The 22,052-nt window shown below is 54.3% G+C and overlaps 1 protein-coding gene across 1 annotated transcript in view; it reads right to left on the reverse strand.

Annotated features, from left to right (window-relative positions):
* Positions 1–22,052, reverse strand: part of Ncs1 (neuronal calcium sensor 1) — a 52,968-nt gene that overhangs the window by 17,571 nt on the left and 13,345 nt on the right. The window contains exon 2 of the mRNA XM_028884654.2: positions 6,574–6,598. Coding sequence (XP_028740487.1) covers positions 6,574–6,598 — 25 coding nt within the window. The remainder of the gene's footprint in view (positions 1–6,573; positions 6,599–22,052) is intronic.

Below are 22,052 nucleotides of genomic sequence, written 5' to 3' on the forward strand. Positions count from 1 at the left end.
CCAGCAAACTGTCACCTTGAAGGGCACGGATTGCCACCCTCTGCTTTGTGCACCACTGCTGGACAAAGAGGGGGATCCGTGTTGGTGAATGGCCTGCCCACAGCTCCCTCAAGACCACACAGGTCAAATGAGACCTGACTCTTCCCACCCCTGGCCAGGGCCAGGTGCCATCAGGCCAGGCTCCTCCGTCTTTTCTGCTGGGTCAATGCTGCTGCCGGTACACCTGCCAGTCTCCAGAGCACGTGAATCTGTGCTCCTAGCCCAACCTGGAGGACTAAGAGGGCAGACCCCACTGTGCCTCAGTTTCCCCGGCACCCACACATGGGGGTGTTCTGGGCATTGGAGTAGTGCGAACCACGTCCCTAGCCAGCAGCATCCCCAGCGTCCTCCTCCAGACACTGGGGAGCCACACTCAGGCCGAGGGCTAGGTGGCCTATGGAGACCCTAAACTCAGGGAGATCTGGAAATATCTGGCTTGCCTGGGCCCCAGGAAGAGCAGCTTTCCCTAGGACGCACCTGCAGGGAGCCAAGCACTACGCCTGAGCTCTTCAGGCATGATTCTGCCAAATTATCCAAACAAGCCCAGGAGGCAAGGGCTGTGGTGCCCACTTTCGAGACAGGGAAGCTGAGGATAGTGGAGGCAGCTGTTCCCTCTGCTTAGCCCTCTCCCTCCTCCAACCTGGCTGCCTCCTCTGGGAGAAGCCCCCACCTCAGCCCACCCAATGCACACTGTTCCCAGGGCTGGATCTGGTGGCAGCTCTCAGTCATGGCTTGAGATTGTCAGGTGGAACTCACACGGTGACAGATGCTTCACAACAGGAATAGTCCTGAATCTTTGGGGACCCCTGGCTCTTAGTGAATGTTGGATGGAGTCCATTGTCTGGCAACGTTGATGGTCAACCCTGGAGCCTAGATTCCACAGATGAGGCAGGAACAGGAAGAGGGCTCTGTCTCCTGAGTCCTGCTCATCTCTCCTGTGACCTGGGGCAGGGAGTGGGGACTGGAAGCTTGGCTCTGCATCTCAGAGGGGTAAGGGTCCTCATCACTGCAGGCTCAGCTCAGGCTGGGCAGAGGGGCAAAGTGGCCCACAGTCACAGTCACAAGAGCTCACTACAAACTGGTATCTCAGGCGACTGTCACTGCCAACGTTTCAGGAAGGGAGTCTCATTGCTAAGAGGAAAGATAACCTGGGGGTCTACCACACGGGCCCCACTTCATACAAGTACTTCACTCACAGAAGACAGGAGTGGGGGCGGGGCTTGTGATTATCCTCTGTCACTTCCATGACCTTGGGTCTCTAGGCTTGCTGTTTGGAGGACTGCACTGAACACACAGGAGCTTGGAGATATTAAAACACAGCTTCCTTCAAGTCAGCTTAGTGGCACTCCATCTCAACCAGCTCTACAGGGGCGGAGGCAGGAGGATTACATCAAGGCCATCCTTGCCTACTTAGTGAGTTTGAAGCCAGCCTGGGCTACATGAGCCCCACCTCCTTACTCTTGAGCATTCACACACACTCATACTCAAGTACACACACACACACACACACACACACACACACACACACACGAATTTACACGCATGCACCTGCCTGCAGGGAGTGTGTGGAAGCCAGCATCAGACATCTTCTTCCGCTGCTCTCTACCCGATTTTTGGAGACAGGGTCCCTGAACCTGGCACTCACCAACTGGCTGGCCAGCAGCCCCAGGGGTCCTCTTGACCCTACGCCTCCCCACCCCAGACACATACTGCAAGATATACTTCTTGTTTTATGCATGTCAGCGTTTTCCTTGCATGTGTGTATATATGCCACGTATGTGCCTGGTGCTGAGAAAATCAGAGGAGCGAGTCCGATTCCCAGGAACTGGGGATACAGACAGTTGTATGCCTCCATGTGAGTGCTGGGAGCTGAACCCAAGTCCTCTGCAAAAACAAGAAGTGCTCTTAACCACTACACCAAATCTCCAGCCTGCACCCAGCACTTTGAGTGGATACTGGGAGCCTGAACTCAGGTTCTTACTTGGTTGAATGAGCATCTCCCTGAATCTCAGCTTCAATATATTTATTTATTTATTGGTTTGTTTGTTTATTTATTTATTTATTTATTTATTTACTAACTTATTTTTGGTTTTTCAAGACAGGGCTTCTGTGTAGCCCTGGCTGTCCTGGATCTCACTTTGCAGACCAGGCTGGCCTTGAACTCACAGAGCTCTACCTGGCTCTTCCTCCGGAGTGCTGGGATTAAAGTTGTATGCCACCACTGCCCAGTTTCACTACTTTTCTTAAGGAGGGCTCTGGCTTCTAAGGCAAACCTGGACTGGTCCTGGGTCTCTTGGTCCTTGACTTGTATATGGCCCTAAACAGGTGACTCTGTCTCACTGAGTCTCAGTTTCCCTGTCTCTGAGGTGAGAAGCCCATCTAACATTTGCCTTGAAGGTCACCGAGTGAGTTGGGGCAGACAACACTGGAGATAAGGGACACTCAGCAGGCTGCCAGGAACACACACACACACACACACACACACACACACACTTGCTGGAGAGGCCAGGAGCAGAGCCACCTTCTACCCAAGCCTAGTCCACAAGATGCAGGGCAGGAGGGTTCCAACCATGTGACACTGTGCTTAGGATGTGGCCAAACTGTGTTGGGGGACCAGCTCTTTGTGATGGGGGTGAGGATATGCAAAGATGCTCCCCGAGGTGACAGATGCATTCTGAAGTCGGGAGGTAGGGAATCCATCACCTTACAAAAAGCCTAGCGGCTGTGACTGCCACTTGTCAATCACTCCCAGTGTGTGTGTGTGTGTGTGTGTGTGTGTGTGTGTGTGTGTGTGTGTGTGAAAGATGTTTGCCAGGACACACAGATTCCAGCATGGCCTCTCAGGATCCTGGGGCAAGGCCCCATACCACACAGGGCTCGGTCTCCCATCTCCCACACACCCTAGCCAGCTAGGATATCTGGAGAAACGTGTCCTTGGGACTTTGCAGGGAAACTGTGCCTGTCCCCTCCATGCCTCCATAATTAAGGCAACATCTGCTTCCCTGGGAGCAGAACGGAAGAGATATAAGTAGCTAAGTGGATGAACAGCAGAGTGGAATGCAGCACCAGCGATCAGCCGCCACAGCCGGGAGCCGCCACAGCCAGGAGGCCTCCCTAGGAAAGTGCTCCTTCTTGTCATTTCTTCAAAAGCTCCTTCTGCCTGTCCCTCCCACCTCCCCACAGCTCCCTAAAGGAGGAGGGTCCCCCCTTTCCTTCCCTCAGGCTTTCAGTTTCCTGGGTCCCTCACAGCCAAAAAACAATATATATGAGCCACTAAATGCTGGATCATGAAGGAGAAACAAGCTAGACCCAAACTACCTTCTCCGTCACACACACAAACACACACTCACAAAGCTGTGTGACCCAGGCAAGTGTCTCCACCTCTCTGAGCTTATAAACACACACTCACAAAGCTGTGTGACCCAGGCAAGTGTTTCCACTTCTCTGAGCATATAAACACTCACAAAGCTGTGTGACCCAGGCAAGTGTCTCCACCTCTCTGAGCTTATTTCTTCCTATGTAAGATAAGGATACTCCTAGGACTCAGGGCTCTCTGCTAAGTGCTGGCACAGCATCTGCCCACAGAAGACCTGGGGACAAGAGGGGACCTGGTTCCTCACCACAGCCATGTGGGATGGTCCAGCTGGCCCTGCCGAGGGGCTTGCAGATACCTTCCTGTTCCCACCCACTACACTGTTATTGTACCGCTGGGATGTCTAGCAATTATAAAATAACCAAACAAGAGACTTTGGACAAGAGAAAATATAAGGGGAGAGAGTACCCACAACCCACAGCCCTGCCAACCACCACCCCACTCGGCTCCCTTCTCTGAGTGCTTTGTCGCCTGGATCTGAGCATCTGGGAAACTTGGTTGTTTCCACTCAGCAAGGTGTCCTGGTCACCTTCCAGAACACTTCAAGCTTTGGTACCCATGGTATTCCTCAGGCAGCCTCTCCAGTGCCTCTGGCCTCCCACCAGGCTGAACCCAGCTCTGTGGACAGCAGTACCTAAGATGGAGAGCCTAGGACACAGGAAGGCTACAGACTGAAGGTGGTCCCACCCCTTGAGCCTGGGGCCTTCTTCCTCCGAAAAAGAGCAGATGCTGTCTGTCGGAGGTCACTTGGGGCTGGGTGATGGGTTCCCCACTGGCTGGCCCAGGCACCCTCCCACCCCCACCCACCACAACCCAGGCCTTGAGCTCTAGTCCCGGTTCCTCTAATACTCTCTGCATGACAGGGACCCTGAACAGCAGCTGTCAGAAGTCAGTACAAAACAGGGTGATTCTGTGCGGAGGCATGGGAACCTCTCCTCTGAGACCTGACCAACGACCTGAGACGTGGGCTTGAGGGACTAGAAGAGATATCAGCAAAGACAAGGCTCCAAAGCGCAGGAGCCGGGCCTGGGTGGGGGCAGCTGCTGGGGGGGGGGCGGTCCTGAACCTCCAGGCAGCCCCAAGGGCCAGGGCAAGGAGCTGAGCCTTAGGCAAGCTGTGGGGTGTCCTCCAAAGGGGCTTCAAGAGACCAGAGCATCAGGCTCCACCTCCAAATCTTCTGGCACTGGCTGAGGGATGGAGACAGGAAGCCTGAGAGTCACTGAGGACAGTGACCACAGGGAGAGATCCCCTGGGGGTAGACTAGCTGTTGTTCAGAACAGGGAAAACTGTGAAAAGGCCCTGGGCTTTTGGGGGCACAGGTACAGGGGGACCGTAGGTCCCTGATCTAACCTCTAACTCAGCAGGCTTGTGGACAAGGTGCTAAGCTAAAAAAAGGATTTTTGGCCATCAAGAGACAACAAATGGGCCCATTCTGTGTGGTGACAATTCTGTAAGTCACAACACTGGAGACTGATCAGATGGAATTATCCGTGACCCATTATTGATGTCTGTCTACACGGAGGGAGGGTGCTTCCTGCAGGGACAAGCCTGAGTCAAGCCCGAGGCCCAGAGCGGGCATCACTAGCTCACTGCAGACTTCACTAATTCCTCACTGCCGTACTTTCTACTCTCTCTGTGACATGCCACCCGAGAATCTTTTCTAATACAGTGTTTCAGATAGCCACCACAGACTGACTGGAGCTGGCCTCCAGGTAGACATCTGTCGGCCACACTTCATCTAGTATTCTCTCTCTCTCTCTCTCTCTCTCTCTCTCTCTCTCTCTCTCTCTCTCTTTCTTGTCTTTTTTGAGACAGGGTTTCTCTGTGTAGTCCTGGCTGTCCCAGAACTCGCTCTGTAGACCAGGCTGGCCTCGAACTCATAGAGATCCACCTACCTCTGCCTCCTGACTGCTGGGATTAAAGGCGTGTGCCACCTCCACCTGGTTTCATGTAGTATTTTCTAAAAGAGGTAACTGAGCCCCAGAGTGGGAGAAGAATCTTCTTGAGGCCCAGAGTGATTTAGTGATGAAGTCAGGACTGGATTTCAATCCCCTGACTTGTATCTCACCTGTTTGGTGAGCAGGGTCTTCCATAAGCCTAGATTGTTTTAATTGTATTTGATGTGATGGGTGTTTTGTTCTGCCTGCTTGTATGTCTGTATGTCTATGTACCACACATGCACCCAGTGCCCAGAGAGATGTTGGAACTGGAGTCACAGACAACGGTGAGCCGAGATGTGGGTGCTGGGAATCTGACTCAGGCTCCCTGGAGGAGCAGCCAGTGCTTTACCACTGAGCCGTCTCTCCAGGCTCCAGGTTGAGTCTTAATGGATACTACAAAATGGGGCTGGGGAGATGGCACTGTCAGCCAGGCACCTGCCAGGCAGGCATGAGAACCTGAGTTTGGGTCCCCAGCACCCATGGGAAAAGCCCAATGTGGTAGGGAGCACTTAGAAACCCAGTACTGGGGACATTGAGGAGGCAGAGACAGGGCGTCTTCGGAGCGATCTGGGCAGCCAGCCTCGTCAAATGGGAGAGCCCTAGGTAGCAGTGAGGAACCTTGTCTCAAAAAACAAATTGGCCAGGTGGTGGTGGTATGTCTTTAATCCCAGCACTCGGGAGGCAGAGGCAGGTGGATCTCTGTGAGTTCCAGGCCAGCCAGGGCTACATGGTAAGGCCCTGTCTCAAAACAAACCAACCAGGGAGAGGGCTGGAGGGACGGCTCAATGGTTAAGAGCACTTGCTGCTCCTGCAGAGGACCCTGCTCGGTTCCCAGCACCCACAAGGCAGCTCATGGATACCCCAACTCCAGCTCAAGGAGATCCAGTGCTCTCTTCTGACCTCCACGGGCACTGTGCATATGGTGCACATATATACATGCAGGCAAACAGTCACAATAAAAACAGAGAGATCACTGTAAAGGCCAAAAAGGACCCACAAAACAAACAAACAAACAAAAAGCCCAGGGAGGAGTCTACCCTCCCCACCTGGTCAATGGACACTGCACGGCCCCACGTGGCTGGGGGATGTTGAACTGGGGGTGGATGCCTGTCTCCTGGACCCCTCCCGGTCCCACAGGCTGTGGGCTTTGGGCCCCAGCAGCAGCCCACCCCCACCCCCACCCCCACCCCCACCCCGCACACAGTAGCTCAGTCTACTCACCACTGCTGTACTTCCTTCTCGGTGACTGCAAGAGAAAAGAAGGTCAGAGGTTAGATGGGAGTCCCAGGACACCAGCATTTGCGGGGGGGGGGGCAGGGGGAGGGGAACAGGGGGGTGCGGGGGGGGGGAGCAGCTCCCTCCTCTCTCCTTACCCACAGGCGGCCTGCCCCACATGACTGCCAGCCCTCCCTCTCTGAGTAAGAAAGTAACCCCCTAGTGAACGGTGGACAATCTGGACAGATGCTCACCAGCCCAGGAGACGATGGTCTGCCCTATCTTCCCAGTGCCCACACTTACTATGCCCAGTGTCTACTGCTGCCACTCTGAAGGCCACCTCCCAAACACCTTCAGACAGCTGGGTTCCCTCCCTGCCCAGGAAGGCTACTTAAGGTACATTCTTCCATTTTGGGGTGTGGTGACACGTGCCTTTAATCCCAGAACCTGAGCGGCAGAGGCAAGCAGTCCAAAGCCAGCCACACCCTTTCTCGGCTCTCAGTCCTGGGACAGGAGGGTCAGAGTGGGTGCCTGCCGCTTCCAGGCCTGGGATGGGGCGAGGAGCTTCTCAGCCCAGCACCTCAACCTCCTCACTGCCCTGCAGCCCTCTCGGTGGAAAGCCCAGGTCTTCACGTCCAGAGCCGACAGGATATGGAAGCTGAAAGGAGATGCCTAAGGGCGGGAGCTCAGGCCAGACCCGGGTCGCCACTCTACTGAAGCACTGAATCGAGCTGAAACCCAGCCAAGCTTTCCAGCACAGCACCAAGTGAGAACATCCAACCACCTTCACAGCCAGGCACGGTGGAGCACACGTTTAGTCCCAGCAGTGGGGAGATCTCGAAGTTTGAGGTCAGCCTGATCTACATAGTGAGACTCTGTCTCAGACAAACAAAACCCTTCAAGGCCACAAGCTCCCTATCTGGGTGACCACCAGGGGAGATTATTGGGCTCCCCGTGCCTCAGTTTCCCCATGTAAAGCAGGTACAGAAGCAGTACCTGCCTGGGAACTCTGTTCCAACAGATGCAGACGGCCCTGGCTCCCTCCCCATCATGGCACTCAGCTGAGCTCAGCATAGTGATAAATGAGCGAGTGAATGACAAGTCCGTGTCAGGCAGCGGGTGAGAAAGGAGCCGGGATGTCTGCCCAGGGAAGAGGAGGAAAGGTGGCAGACTGAGGGAGACCCGCGACAAGAGCCCCGCAGCGACAAGAGCCTCACACAAACTCAACGGCCATCGCCTAGCCCCCCAGCTGCCATCTGTGCTGCGACTCAGCCACAACCCCCGGCAGTCCCCAGAAAGCAGCTTCCTGGCCTGGCTCCAGGTGGGCACAGTGAGGCACAAGAGGCCGAGAAGCAGCAGGCAGAGGACTTCAAACCTGAGCGACCCAGGGGCAGAAGCCATGACAGGCTGGAGGTCCTCACGCCTCCTCCCCTGCACCCTTCCTGTGTGGATCCTGGGAGCCACTTACCCAGGGCAGCAAGCTGAGAAAGCGAGAGCGAGAGAGAGAGAGAGAGAGAGAGAGAGAGAGAGAGAGAGAGAGAGAGAGAGAGAGAGAGAGAGAGCGAGAGAGAGAGAGAGAGAGAGACAGACAGACAGACAGACAGACAGACAGAGACAGACAGACAGTGCGGCTACATTTCCAAGAGCAGATTCTGGCAGAAGTTATAAGGTAGGAGGTAAAGCATGGGAATCCAGAGGGGAGGAGACTGAGGAATAACCAGATGTTGTTCAACTTCCGTTTCTATTGCTGTGATTTAAAAAAAAAAAAAAAAAAGACCAAAAGCAATCTGGGACCCTCTGCCCAGGAACGCTGCTACCCACCATGGCTGAGCCACATCAGCCACCAACCAAGAAAATGCCCAAAGATTTGCCCAGAGGCCAACCTGATGGAGGCAATTCCTCAGCTGAGGCTCCCTCTTCCCAGATGGCTCTGACTTGTGTCAAGTTGACAAAAAAAAAAACCAAACAAACCAACTCCCCAGCTCACCAGACTAGACTGTGCTGAGCTGCCCTGGCCCTGCCACCCCCACCGGTGGTCTCTGATGCAGCTGATGCAGATGGAGAGACCTCAGGCTCTGGGAGTCTGGACACTGAGCTCCAGGCCAGCCCCAAGGCTGCCCCCCGCCCCACCCCCACCCCAGCCCAGGTTCCTCATATAAACAGGCTTGCTGTCCTTTGCCTTCGCAAGAATCCCATGGTGGGTGGGACAACCCCTCCCATCTTCCCAATAAGCTTCAGTCAGGTCTACTTATGTGACAGAGATTACAACCTGCAGTCACTGTCCCAAGAAATGGGTGGTGACTCCGAGCTCAGAATGGAAGGCTTCTTCCAACCTTGAGGCAGCCTGAGCTGTATGACTGTGACCTTAGCAAGGAGTGGCCTCACGGACCATAAACGGTAGGAGGTAGTAGCAAGGCTTGAAGACAGGCCTACTGGTGACCTCAGCTAGGTCTCCCGAGGCCAGAGGAGCACTCCTGGGAAACCCTGATGTCTCAACTTCCCACCTACAATCTTCCAAAGCCTGCCCAGGACTGCTGCCTGGCAGGGGACCCTCCCTGCCCTCCCTGCCCCCATCACAGCGCCAGAAGCTTCAGGCAGTTTGGTAAGGCATGGCTCACTGTTCTCTCACCAGAATTGTCCCTAATATAGGGCACCGAGTGACCAGCAGGCAGCTAAGCCTCTGGGATGTGAAATGAGGTTGGAGAAGAAAGCCTTACCTAGTTTTAAGCAGCTACTTTGGCTTAATGGGACATCGGAGACTTCCAAGTCTCTTCCCTGCCTCTGAGATTCCTAGAAATGCCAACTCTTCACTTCCTGGAGCCTCAGAGGATCCTGGAGAGTGGCGGCCAGGGGACCTCTCTGGGGGCCTGGTCACCCAGCCCAATCCTGCCAACTAGGCTGCTTGGACATAGGCTAGGCAGGCCTGTGCCAGCCCAAGCTGGAGGTGTGCACAGCCTACACCGTGGAAACTGAGCAACAGAGGGCGACGCCCTAGACTCGGGCAAAGGGCCCTGTGGTCTCAGCTGCTCCTGCGCTGCGCTTTGAGAGCTGACCTGCCACTTGTCCCGAGATTCACGGACTTTCTTCTTAAGGATTTATTTTCCCTTACGTGTATGTGGGGGGAGGGCAGTCAGAAGAGGGAGTCGGGGCCTCTGAAACCGGAGTTACAGGTGGTGGTGAGCCACCGTGTGGGTGCTGAACTCAGGACCTCTGGAAGAGCAGTGTGCTCTTAGCCACAGAGCCTCTGTCTGGCCCGTGGCTTCCCTTTCATTGTCTCTGCTTCTGCTTACTTCTCTAGCTCCCCCTACTTTAAGCAATATTGTCCACAAAACTCCCTAAGCTGTGTGCTAGAGGCTTAGCTCCCCCAAACACAACAAAAGGTGATTACCTTTTCTCAAGGTCATGGAGTCGGATGACATGGGGTGAGAAGCTGGGATGCTGAGAGATAGACCAGCCACTAAGAGCGATTACTGCTCTTACAAAGGACCTAGCTTTGGTTCCCAGCACCCACACAGTGGCTCACAACTGCCTACATCTCATGCCATGGGATCTGATGCCCTCTTCAGACCTCTGTGAGCTCCTACATACCCATGGTGCACAGACACACACACACACACACACACACACACACACACACACACACAATTTTTTCTCAAAAGATGACATTCCGTACCCTGGACTGGGTGCAGTTAAGGACATGTCACCCCTGGCACTCGCCTGTCCAATGTCCCTGGGTCTAATCAAGGAGCCATAACTGGACCAATCCAGGAAGTGGGCTAATACTAGAGCATCAGTCGTTCACAGAGCCATGAAAGCCCAAACAAGCCAGAGCAAGGTTCTGGGGAAAGAGGCTGAAAAGCCACTCAAGCATAACTCACCATGACCACACTGGACTTGGGGTCAGGTTGTGGGGTCAGGAGGGAAAGTGTTGAAATGGCTGAGACTCTGGGGAAGTTGGGTGAGCCTGTGAACAGATGCCGCAGGACCTGCCGGTTCCAAGCCGGTTGGGGTGGAGGCAGGGGCCGGGGGATGGAGCTGGATCGCCCCTGCACTGCTACATTCACAAGTCTCAAAATAAAAGACTGAAGAGGAATGACTCTTCGCCCACAGCCTGCGTGCCCCCCACAATGTATGGAGGGGCAGGAGGCAGCCCGGGATCCTATGCTCCTGGGATCAAATCACCACAGGCACTTGAAAAGAGCAATTTGGGGGTCCAGCTTCCCTGGGCCTCAGCCATGGTACCAGATACAAGGGGAGCTTCCCAGGGAGTAGCTCCCAACTCCATCCCATCCCCCCTCTTACTCCTCCTTCTCACCACGCCTCCAACCAACCGTGAAATTAACAGGCCTCCCCCTCTGGCTTCCCTCCACGGATCCATGCTCAGGGCTTAGCACTCAGTGTTCAGAGCTCAGACTCAGAGCTCACAGCTCATGGCTCAGGACTCAGGGCTCAGGGCTCAGGGCTCAGACTCAGGACTCAGGCTCAAGGCTCAGGGCTCAGGCTCAGGGCTCAGGGCTCAGGCTCAGGACTCAGGGCTCAGGCTCAGGGCTCAGGACCCAGGCCTCAGGCCTCAGGACTCAGGCTCAGGGCTCAGGACTCAGGACTCAGGACTCAGGCTCAGGGCTCAGGGCTCAGGCTCAGGGCTCAGGATTCAGGCTCAGGGCTCAGGACTCAGGCTCAGGGTTCAAGCTCAAGGCTCAGTCAGGGTACAGGGTTCAGAATTCAGAGCTAAGGGTTCAAGGTTCAAGCTCAGGGCTCAGGGCTCAGAGTTCTAGATTTAGGCTCAAAGCTGAGGAATACCAGGGACCTTACACCCCCAGTCAACACCCCATCAATGAACCTACTCAACCTTCTCTCACCTTTGGTCACCAAATGACCCATGTCCATTTTCCACAGCTGTGGTGGTTTGAACGGAAATGGCCCCGATAGGCTCATAGGGAGGGCACTATTAGAAGGTGTGGCCTTGTTGGAGCAGGTGTGGCCTTGTGTGGTCACTGGGGTTGGACTTTGAGGTTTCAAGTGCTCAAGCCAGGCCCATGTCACTCTCTTCCTGCTGCCTGAGGATCTGGATGTAGAATTCTAAGCTACTTCTCCAGCACCATGTCTGCTGTGCGCCGCCAGCCAGCCACGATGAAAATGGACTGAATCTCTGCAACTGTAAGCAAGTCCCATTTAAACGCTTTCTTTTATTAGAGTGGCCGTGGTCCTGGTGTTTCTTCACAGCAACAGAACACTGACTAACACAGAAGTTGGTACCAGGGACTAGGGTAATGTTGTGATAGGCTGGACCACAGTTTTGCTTGAGGGAATATGGAACACTCGGGACTCTGAACTAGAAAAGTGATTGGACACTTCAAACGGGACTCAATGGGCCACATTAGTAGGAGCATGGAAGACAGAGTGCTGAGGGTGAGTTGAACCGTGGGGGCTGGCTCAAGAGGTTTCAGAGGAGAAGAATATTAACATGTGGCCTAGAGAGACTGTTCTGGTGATGTTTTGGTGATGAATGTGGCTGCTTTCTGCCCTTCTCCAAAAAAATCTGCCTGAGGCTAAGTTGAAGAGTTATGGATTAACAGCTTTAGTGGAGGAGATTTCCAGACAGCCTGGTATTGACTGTGTCGTGTGGTTATTAATGGCCAGTCTTATGCAGACCCATAATGAAAAGGAGCAAGCTGAGCAAGGAAAAATATAAAATATACAGTTTGAGGAGGAAAGGACCACAGGAAGTGAAAACAGATTTAAGAAAAGCCTGATGCCAAGTGGCATAAAGTGAGAGGTGACCTCAGAGCAGGACCCCAGCTACGTTCCCAACTTGTGAAAAGGAATTAAAGAAGAGCTTAGGACCAGGCCTTTAATCCTAGCACTCAGAAGGCACAGGCTTGTGAACTCTAAATTCAAGGTCAGTCTGGACTACTGAGGGAGTTTCAGAACAGCCAAGCTTTGGCAGTGATGGAAACCATCGAAAACAGAACGCTGGTTGAAGATGTAATTGAACAAGGGGACCATGTTTCAGCCCCAGCAAGCAGAAGAACTTGGCAGCTTCATCCACCTGGCTCTGGCTTTAGAGTTAAGGACAGAAGAAAGGGGTTATGGAATCTCCCTCCACAGCTAAGGAAAGCTGCTGAGGCCTGGCATGTATCAGGGGTGTCCCTGAATAGAGGCCTAGAGAAGCCATTGTGGGAAGCTGTGAAGGTGAAGCCTGGATTGACTTGGAGACTCCAAGATGTTGGAGATGCCAAAGCCACGAGATACCTGCAGAGGAGAGCTGCTAACAGGGAGTGGAACCAGCCCAAGAGAAAGAAGTGTGCTGCAGTCCACAAAGCTGAAAGGAGTTGGAGCTCTGAAGAGCTTTGACACCAGATATGGAGATGCAGAGTTGGGAATTTGCCCAGCTGGTTTTCGGTCTTGCTTTGGTCCAGTATTTCCTCACTGTGCTCCCTTTCCTCCATTTTGGAATAGTAATGTATATTCTGTGGTATTGTGTATTGGAAGTATGTGATCTGCTTTTTGTGATTTCACAGGAGGTTACAGTTAAGAGATTACATGGTTGCCATGGGTCTCAGAAGAGACTTTGAACTTTGGACTTTTTGTTTGTTTGGTTGGTTTTGGTTTTGGTTTTGTTTTTTTCAAGATGAGGTTTCTCTGTGTAGCCCCGGCTGTCCTGGAATTAGCTGTGTAGATCAGGCTGTCCTTGAACTCACAGAAATCTGCCTGCCTCTGTCTCCCGAGTGCTGGAATTAAAGGCAGGTGCCACCACCACCTGGCTTAACTTTGGATTTTTTAACAGCGTGGAGACTGTAATAGATTATGGATGGAGCTTCGAAGTTGAACTGAATAAATGCAACTTTGCATCATGATATGGCTACAAGTCTACAGGGGACAGGCGTGGACTGTGGTGGTTGGAAGGAAAATGGCCCCCTAGGCTCACAGGGAGGGCGCTATTAGTAGGTGTGGCCTTTTTGGAGGAAGTGTGTCACTGTGGGCTTCCTGCCGCTTGCCAATCCACATGTAGACTCTTGGTTCCTTCTCCAGCACTATCTCTGCCTGCCTGTCACTATGCTTCCCACCTGACAATAACGGACTGAACCTCCGAACTGCAAGCCAGCCGCAATGAAATGCTTTACTTTGTAAGAGTTGTGTGGTCATGGTGTCTCTTCACAGCAATAGAAACCCTAACTAAGACACCTGTCCTGCTGAGAAACCCTCTCCAGCAAGTCCCGGACCCTCCACAACCCTCCAGGGACTCTGTCTCCCCAGGAACACCCCAGAACGTGGCCCTGACCAAGTAGGGACAGGGTGGGAAGAACAAGGGACCACGAGAAGAACCTGAGGTCAGACAGCCTAAGGCTCCCTACGCTTCTCAGTGCTAAGGTCACACCGAACCCCTACACCTCTCAGCCTCACTCTACCCATCTGTCAAACAGGACCTGCAGCTCCATCTTGCAGTTAAGTTACAGGCAAAAGTAATTTAACAAATTGGAAATGTGTCTAGTATCCAAAGGACACAATAGAAAGACATTCTCTTCCCAGCTCCCAGCGGGGCACAGCCCTGGGGCTCTGTCATGGGCAGGGGCTTGAACTTCCTAATGTGTGATCTGTATGAGTGCACCTGGTTTGGGCTGACTTTCTTTCCCCAGCACATTCCTGTGGCCAGGTCTGTAAGCACTACTGAGGGCAAGGCTTTTGATGAACACCAGATGTGGGGTTACCCTGAAGGGTGCATCACTTTTTGGTCAAGACCCTATTCTATTGGGGCCACGTGTAGGCTGGGTTACTCCTGAACACGTTGTCTAACCTCTTTGAACCTCAGAATCCTCATCTCTAAAACAGCGTATAAACTCCCAGCAGGATCCTGGGAAAGGAAGGCTTCTTTAGAATCCTGCAGTTCAGGGGAGCTGGAGCGCAGAGCCATGAGGAAGGATGGAGCTGGGCACCCATCCCCCCCACTGGCCCTGCTGAGAGCCAGAACTGCAGAGGGAGAGAAACTCACACACACACACACACACACACACACACACACACACACACACACCCCGCCACCACCAGCCTTTATCTCCTCAGGCCTGCTGACGCCCTCCTAAGCTCCCGCCTAAGTAGAGGAGCCCAGAGTACCCAGTGCCTCCTCCCACCCCAGCAGCTACGGAAGCTCCCTCAGGCTCCTCCTCTCCACGCAGTCTGCCAAGAGTGAACACAAGAGCTGGTCCCAGGAGCCCAGGATAAACGTTGAGTCTGATTTTCATTTCCCTGAAGCAAAATACCTCTCTCCTGATTGAAGCTCAGCTCAAACATGGTAGGAACAGAACACCAGAGCTGGCAGCCCCCACGGAGGGAAGGTGCCTGCTACAGCAGGAGGGAAGGAAGGCAGACTGCCGGTCTTCCGGTAACCCAGTAACCGATCCAGACCCCACTTGAGTCTCCAGACACAAGGACTGCCCTCTGGGCCACCCACCCTGCCCGCCCGCCTGCCCGCCCGGTGCTAATGCAAGCGGGGGCTTGGGAGAATCTCACAAGAGAGAAAACAGGCCCTCTGGGGTCTGGCCTTCCACCCCAGTCCCTTCAATCCTGGTGCCCTTGATCAGCAAATAGTCTCCTTCCAGAAGAGCAGCCGGCCTTCCTGTGCTCAAGTGCCGGAGCACTTTCCAAACACCCTCGCGAACTCTAAAGGGTCAATCTGGGCCCTACACCCCTCCCCATCCAGCTCAGTCCCTCACTCCCTCTCTCTCTGCTATTGACTGCCCTGGCTGCAAACACCCCTGCCACGGTCAGGTCCTCTCAGGTCCAGCCTGCCCCCTCCCTTACCCTTACTGAGTGAGTCAGTTCTTCACAGCACAGAGGAGTCCTTCCCCTGCCGTCCGCTCAGCACGGAGGTCTCTGCAACACTGCTCCTCTGGGTGTCTATTCTGGTTAGTTTTTTGTCAACTTGACATAAATTAGGGTCATCTGAGAAGAAGGAACCTCAAATGGCACCATTGGAGCTGTAAACAAGTCTGTGGGGCACTTTCTTGATTAATGACTGAGGTGGGAGGGCCCCGCCCACTGGGGGTGGAGCCATCCCTGGGCAGGTGGTCCTGGGTTCTATAAGAAAGCAGGCTGAGCAAGCCATGGGGAGCAAGCCAGTAAGCAGCACCCCTCCATGGCCTCTGCAGCCCCTGCCTCTGGGTTCCTGCCTTCCTGGAGTTCCTGTCCTGTAGAGTGGCTGTAAGCTGTAAGGTAAAATAAATCCTTCCCTCCCCAGATCGCTTTTGATCACAGCAGCAGAAGGCAACCCGGGTTAGTGGTAATGACAACTTCCTCAGAGAAAGGGGACACATTTCTTCTACTCTGCTACACTCAGCTACATCTGTACCCCTTCCACCCTACTACACACCAGACCCCCATTCCCTCAAGGGGTCCCCAGGTGACTCCCCCAGAACCTAGTCACTCATCCTCTCTGGTTCTCATTTCCCCAAGAAAGTGAGGCAGCTTGGGTGAGCGGGTTAAACTGCTTGTGCCCCACTAGTGAACCACCGGCTGGCTCTCCAGCTCCCTGTGCTGGGCGACAGAGTGGAGGTCCTGGCAACCCACCCAGGCTTCTAACTCAACGCATAATCTTAGTCCTGGGGCTTCCCCGCAATCCCAGGGAAAGGCTCCAGAGTCCCCAGATCCCAGCCACAAGATGACCAACCCAGGCAAGTCAGCAGGGTCCAGGAAGAGCACTTCCCAGCAAAGGAAAATGGACAGGACAACAGCTTCATGTCCTGAGAGGGGCAGAGGGCCACACGGGGACCGGAAGGTGGGCCTAACTCCGGCGTGTGGGGACCCTGCCTGGCTCTGGCTCCGGCATGTGGAATCACGGCTCCGAGCAGACAGAGATAACATGACAGCACTTGCCGAGGACCTGGCACCGAGCCGGCCCAGCTACTGTGATTACCCCACGCCGCTGCCGGGAGAGAGAAACAGCTCCTGCCCTGCCCGCTGCTCTTCCCCAAAAGAGGTCAGAGACTGACCCTGCCCAGACAGAGACTGACCCTGCCCAGAACCCCTGGGCCCTCCCTCAACACGACACAGAGAGCAGGACTCCTGGATCAGCCCTCTCCAGGCCCCTCCTGGAGCAGGATGGTAACAGCCCAGCCTCCAGCTGGCAGGCGCTATTTCTACCCATGTTAGCTGTGCCAGCCCAGCTGGGCGGCTCAGGGCTGGGCACACCACAAATCAACAGGAAAGACATCCAGGCCCTGCCTGCCTCCCCCACACCCCACCCTCTGGGCAACAGCTCTTACCCTCCCCCACTCTGCCCACAGAGATGCTATGGCAACTGGTAGAGACTGCTCTTTGGGTGGCCCTTCACCCGGGCTGCATCTGAGCCCCACATGGACGGGAGTCACAGGCTGTGGCAAAGCCACCTCACTCATAAGCAGAATCTCACCCGATGTTTAAGCTCCCAAGGCTAATCAGACTCAAACACTCCTGGCCAGGCTTCTCCCCCTGGCACCCAGCCTCCCATCTCTTCCCCCACATCCCCCCGCAGCCTGGTTTCTGTGTGTGGAGACTAGGGCAACACACAAAGCCTTGTTTCAGCGATGTTGAGTACAAGGTCTCTCAGCCTCGAAGGCACCTTAAGGCTGGACTGGACCAGCTTTGCTCCCTGACGCCCCACCCCCACCCCCACCCCCGAGCTCACAGCACAGGACTCCACACTCTCTCCCCCGAACGGCCTTGGTTCAGATAGAGGCACAGCTACCTGGTCATGCTAAGACCCCAGTCGACGCCGCACATGCATGCCACTCTGAGCCTTGCTTCCTCTTGGCATAGGGCTGCTGACGGAGCCAACAGGAAAACAGACGTGGCAAACAGCCCAGCCCTGGACACAGGGACCTTGCTGTCATTACTCTGGTGACAAGTGGTGGTGCCAGGATAAAACAGTGAGGCTCTCATTGCCTGCTGAGTGGAGGTGGGAGATGCAGCTGGCAGAGCCAAGCCACGGTGTTAGCACACACTAAAGCAGACAGCTTCCGGCTGCTGTCAAGGAGAGGAGCCGGGCCCTAGAGGGAGCCCAGATGCGAGACAGCTCAGAGCCATTCAAATCTCAAGTTCAATCCCATTTCCCTCCTAGTCCCTCGGATCTCCTGAGCCCCAGCTGTTCCCATTGGCTGAGCTCAGGGGCTGCATCCGCCCCGTGTTGAAAGACCTCACTGACAGTCCACTGTGAGTAAGAAAACCCTGAGGCTCCAGAGAGGCAACACATGCCACCAAAATCATACACAGTGGCAGGGCATAGCAAATCAGAGGCCCAGCAACCTGTGTCCTATGCCCGGGCTCAAAGGCCTCAGCCTGGGGTGGTCACACCCAAGGAGAGCCTGGTGAGCCCCCAGGCTGGTGAGAGCACCTGCTGTGTGGCAATGGGGGGGGGTGAGGCTTTGGGGTACTGTCCAGCAGGGCACACGGGCGGGCGCTTGCCATCACCACAGCAGCCCTTCTTGGAAGAGCCAGTCATCAGGCTCAACCCCCATGCTGAGCCTCAGTTCCGCCTCCGATGAAGGGATAGCAGTGTTCAGGAGAGTGCTTCCCCCTGGAGGAGGGCCATGCACTGAAGGGTCCCTCACGGTGCTCCCCACAGACTCCCTGAGGAGAGAGGGCTGGTGGTACTCTGGAGGTGAGAGACTCCAAGCAGCCATCAAAAGCAAGGTTTGAGGGATAGAGACGGCTCGGACGGGTGCCTGAGTTCAGATCCCCAGGATCTGTCACTGGGTGTGACAGAGAGTGCATGAAATCCCAGCGCTGGGGAGGGGGGGCGGGGAGGAGGATCCTTGAAGCTCATTGGCCAGCCAGTCTAGCCAATCAGTGAGCTCCAGGTTCATTGAGAGACCTGGTCTCAAAAAGTGAAGTGAAGAGGAGCTGAGAAAGAGACCTGATTATTGACCACAACATGTGTATGCACACACACACACACACACACACACACACACACACACACACACACAAACGGCAAGTGTTGATTCAAAGTTTGTATTCTGGCTCAAATATGTCTATAAATGTTACTATCTGCCCTATCATTTGTGGATTTTATTTCACTCCAGAAACAAGATCATAAACCATAGTGATTTTAATAATCTCTATGTCAGCCAAACAAACTTCCCCCCCAACTGAAGTCAAATTACAGAAAGATGCACTTTGCCTTGTGGATTCCAGCAGTGGTGTAAGAAGAAGTAGCCAAGAGGAGCTCCCAGCATGCCAGGCTAGCACACACTGGAATCATGCTGTCAGGCAAAGAGCTTGATGCTTTCACCCAAAGGTGAAGCTACCTGCCCAAATTCATCTGCAGTGGAGGTGGAACCAGTAGCAGGGTCTATGGAACCCCAGAACATACTGGAGAAGGTAAGTGTTTGACACATTCCCCCAAGTGCATGCTGGGAGCTGATTCCTTTACATGTGATCCAGCTCTCACAGAGTTTAGGATTCCTTATCAAAAGTTCCACATATTGCTGGGCGGCAGTGGTGCACGCCTTTGATCCCAGCAGCACTTGGGAAGCAGAGGCAGGCAGATCTCTGTGAGTTCAAGGCCAGCCTGGTCCACAAATCGAGTTCCATGACAGCCTGGACTGTTACACAGAGAAACTCTGTCTTGAAATCCCCACCCCCCAGAAAGTTCCATATATCTAGAGGTTATTCTGTATTAGGGGGTAATTTGCATATTCATAATGAGACATCCCCGGGGAGAGGCCTCAGATCAAAACCCAATAACCATCTTCTGTATGCCACCCGAGGGTGGTTTTGTGCGGGATTTTTAGGGCAACCAAGTTTTTGCTGCAACCCGTCCCATGAGGTCTGGTGTGGAATTTTCCATAGTAGTCTCTTGTCACTGTTCAAAGGTGATGACTTCCAAAACAGTAATGCAGAACCTGCTCCCGCTCATAGGGTACTAAATCCCTGGCCCAGACGGACTCTCCAGTATAGCAAAGGCCCTCAGCTTCTGCTGGTCCAGCTGCTTGCACTGACTAACCCAAGTTCAGGTCCAGTCTTGACCACGTCCATCGGTATAACAGTGAACACACCCACTAACTTCTCCCAGTCTCGGCTTTTCTTTCTGGAAACAGGGAGTTAAAAACCTACCCCAGCTGCACACGTGAGAAAAAGACAGGCAGAAATGCCAACGGCCACGGCCTTGGGGAGGGAGTCTGAAAAATGGCTCTGCCGCTGCTGAATGTCCAGTCCTAGCCTTCCAGATTGCTGCAAGCTCCAACAAGCAGGCATGCGTGCCCGTGTCTGGTGGTGGACAGTACTGGGTGGTATGCAGTGGGTGCTTAGTACACAGGTTCCCACAGAAGGTGCTCAGTAGCCAGAGTACTTGCTGCGATGTCCCCCGCCGTCCTTCTCTCTTCGGAACAAGCACACACAATGTACACACACAATGTACACACACATGAGCAACACAAACGTGGCCCCAGGAACTGGCCCCGGTCCAAGCCTTCTCCACTACCAGACTGGGAACCTTGCAAGAGAAGAGATCCTCTAGGGGATGAACGCCACCGTCTGTGCCCCTCAGGAAGATGTCGGTGTGGGGTGTTTCCTGCAGACTTCCACTGGGGGTGGGGGTCACTTCTTCAGCTTTCATACAGCTCGGCCCCACAGTGCTTCCCAGACTGCCTATGCTATTGGTCATGCCAAGAGGCACCAAGACAGTATTCAGCTCTCAGAGGGACCTTTCACTAAACTTGGTCCTTCTTTCTGTACTTGTCACTTTGGGGCAACTGAACCTCAGTTTCCTCATCTGCAAAATGGGAGTAGTAATGCTTTCCTGATAGGATGGTCTTTTTTTTTTTAACATATTTTTAAAAATTTTTCATTGGTGTTTTGTCATGGGTGTAGTGTCCCCTGGAACTGGAGTTACAGACAGCTGTGAGCTGCCATGTAGGTGCTGGGAATTGAACCCAGGTCCTTTGGAAGAACAGCCAGTGCTCTTAACTGCTGAACCATCTCTCCAGCCCCCTGATAGAATGGTCTTAAGACACTTGGGATTTTTCAGTTCTTCATCTATCAAACAATTACAGCAGGTCAGACTCTGAACTGGGCTTTGGAGGCACAGCAGTGACCCCCATGGGCTTCTGTCCTCCAAGCCCCTCATATAACCAGGACAGACCTGAGTACAGCTGTCTAGTCACCCACGTGATAAGAAAGGAAAGACCACAGTGACAAACTGAAAGTGGGGGCATAGCTCACTTGGTAGAGAGCCTGCCTAGCATGCACAGAGCCCTGAGTTCAGTCCCAGCACCCTGTAAGACGGCACCACCATAATCGGTGCATGCCCGTGATCCCCGCACTTGGGTCAAGCCATATAGCAAGTAGGAGGCCAGCCTGGGCTACATGGGACTGTCTGAGATGGGAGTGGGGTTGAGGAGCGGAGGGAAGCAGGCAGAGCAGGGTTCCACCCTGGCCTGGAGGGTGGGGGACAAGGCAGTGTGGAGGTTTACCCAGAAGCACAGAGCAGTCCTCTGACAGGCAGAGGACAGCGGAGGGGCTCTGTCAGAAGCAGCTGTCTGCCCAGCTCAAACCTCACAGGGCACAGGAGGTGCCTCAGGTGGCCACGGCTGCTGGAACAAAGCCTTAGCCACAGGAGGCTGCTGCTGTCCAGGCCGAGAGAACATGACACGTGTCCAGAAACATTAGCAACTGCTGCCGTTGTTAATTAATGTGTCGCAGAAGCCACAGGGGAAGCGGCAGCACGCAGGTCCTGTGGGCAGGACCTGGGCACCCCCATCCCTCCCACAGGCCACCTCCCTCCTGTCCCACAGCCCACCTTTCCACTTCAGTTCATGCCTTGCTGATCCCTTCCCTCCGTCCTGGGATGGGGACACACCGGGCTAGTCACCATCCGCAGTTCAGGCATGCCTGATCAGTCACGGTTGCTAATCACAACCCATGGAGCAAAGAAGCCCAGCAAAGGAGTGGGGGAAGGGTGGTGAGGGATTCCCATTGCAGAACAGAGGAGAGGGGCGAAATGAGACACACACCCCCAAAGAAGGATGCAAAGCCCCCACCCAGGAGATATAACTAGCCAAACTAGCAGAGACACTGTTGGGGAGGGAAGCAGCCCCGCCCTCAGCCAGCTCCTCCTGCCCTCAGCCAGCTTCTCCCCTCCTGCCCAGGACTCAGTGACTCTGCTCTAGAAACCCATCTGTAGCCCCTGAGCTCCAGCTCCAGCAGAGACCCAGGAAAGTTCTAGGGCATGAATTCCAAGGCATCTTGCCAGGAGGGTTGGAATACACAGTTCCAGGCAAACAATGTACTCAAGCGCTGCTTCTGGAGCTGGCCCTTTAAGAGCCAGGGTAGGGGCGTGGCCCTGACCTGCTCTCCAAAGAGGAGGCACCCCAGTGACTCAACCTCGAGCTTGTAGTGCTGGAGAACTGGAGGACCCTGAGCTGGCTGGGCAGGAGGGTGGCTGCTGTCAGCCACCAGTCAAAGTGGTACAGAGGCACAGGTAGAAGCATGTAGCACCAGAAGTCAGGCTG

The sequence above is a fragment of the Peromyscus leucopus genome, chromosome 4, assembly GCF_004664715.2.
Source record: "Peromyscus leucopus breed LL Stock chromosome 4, UCI_PerLeu_2.1, whole genome shotgun sequence".
Classification (NCBI taxonomy): domain Eukaryota; kingdom Metazoa; phylum Chordata; class Mammalia; order Rodentia; family Cricetidae; genus Peromyscus; species Peromyscus leucopus.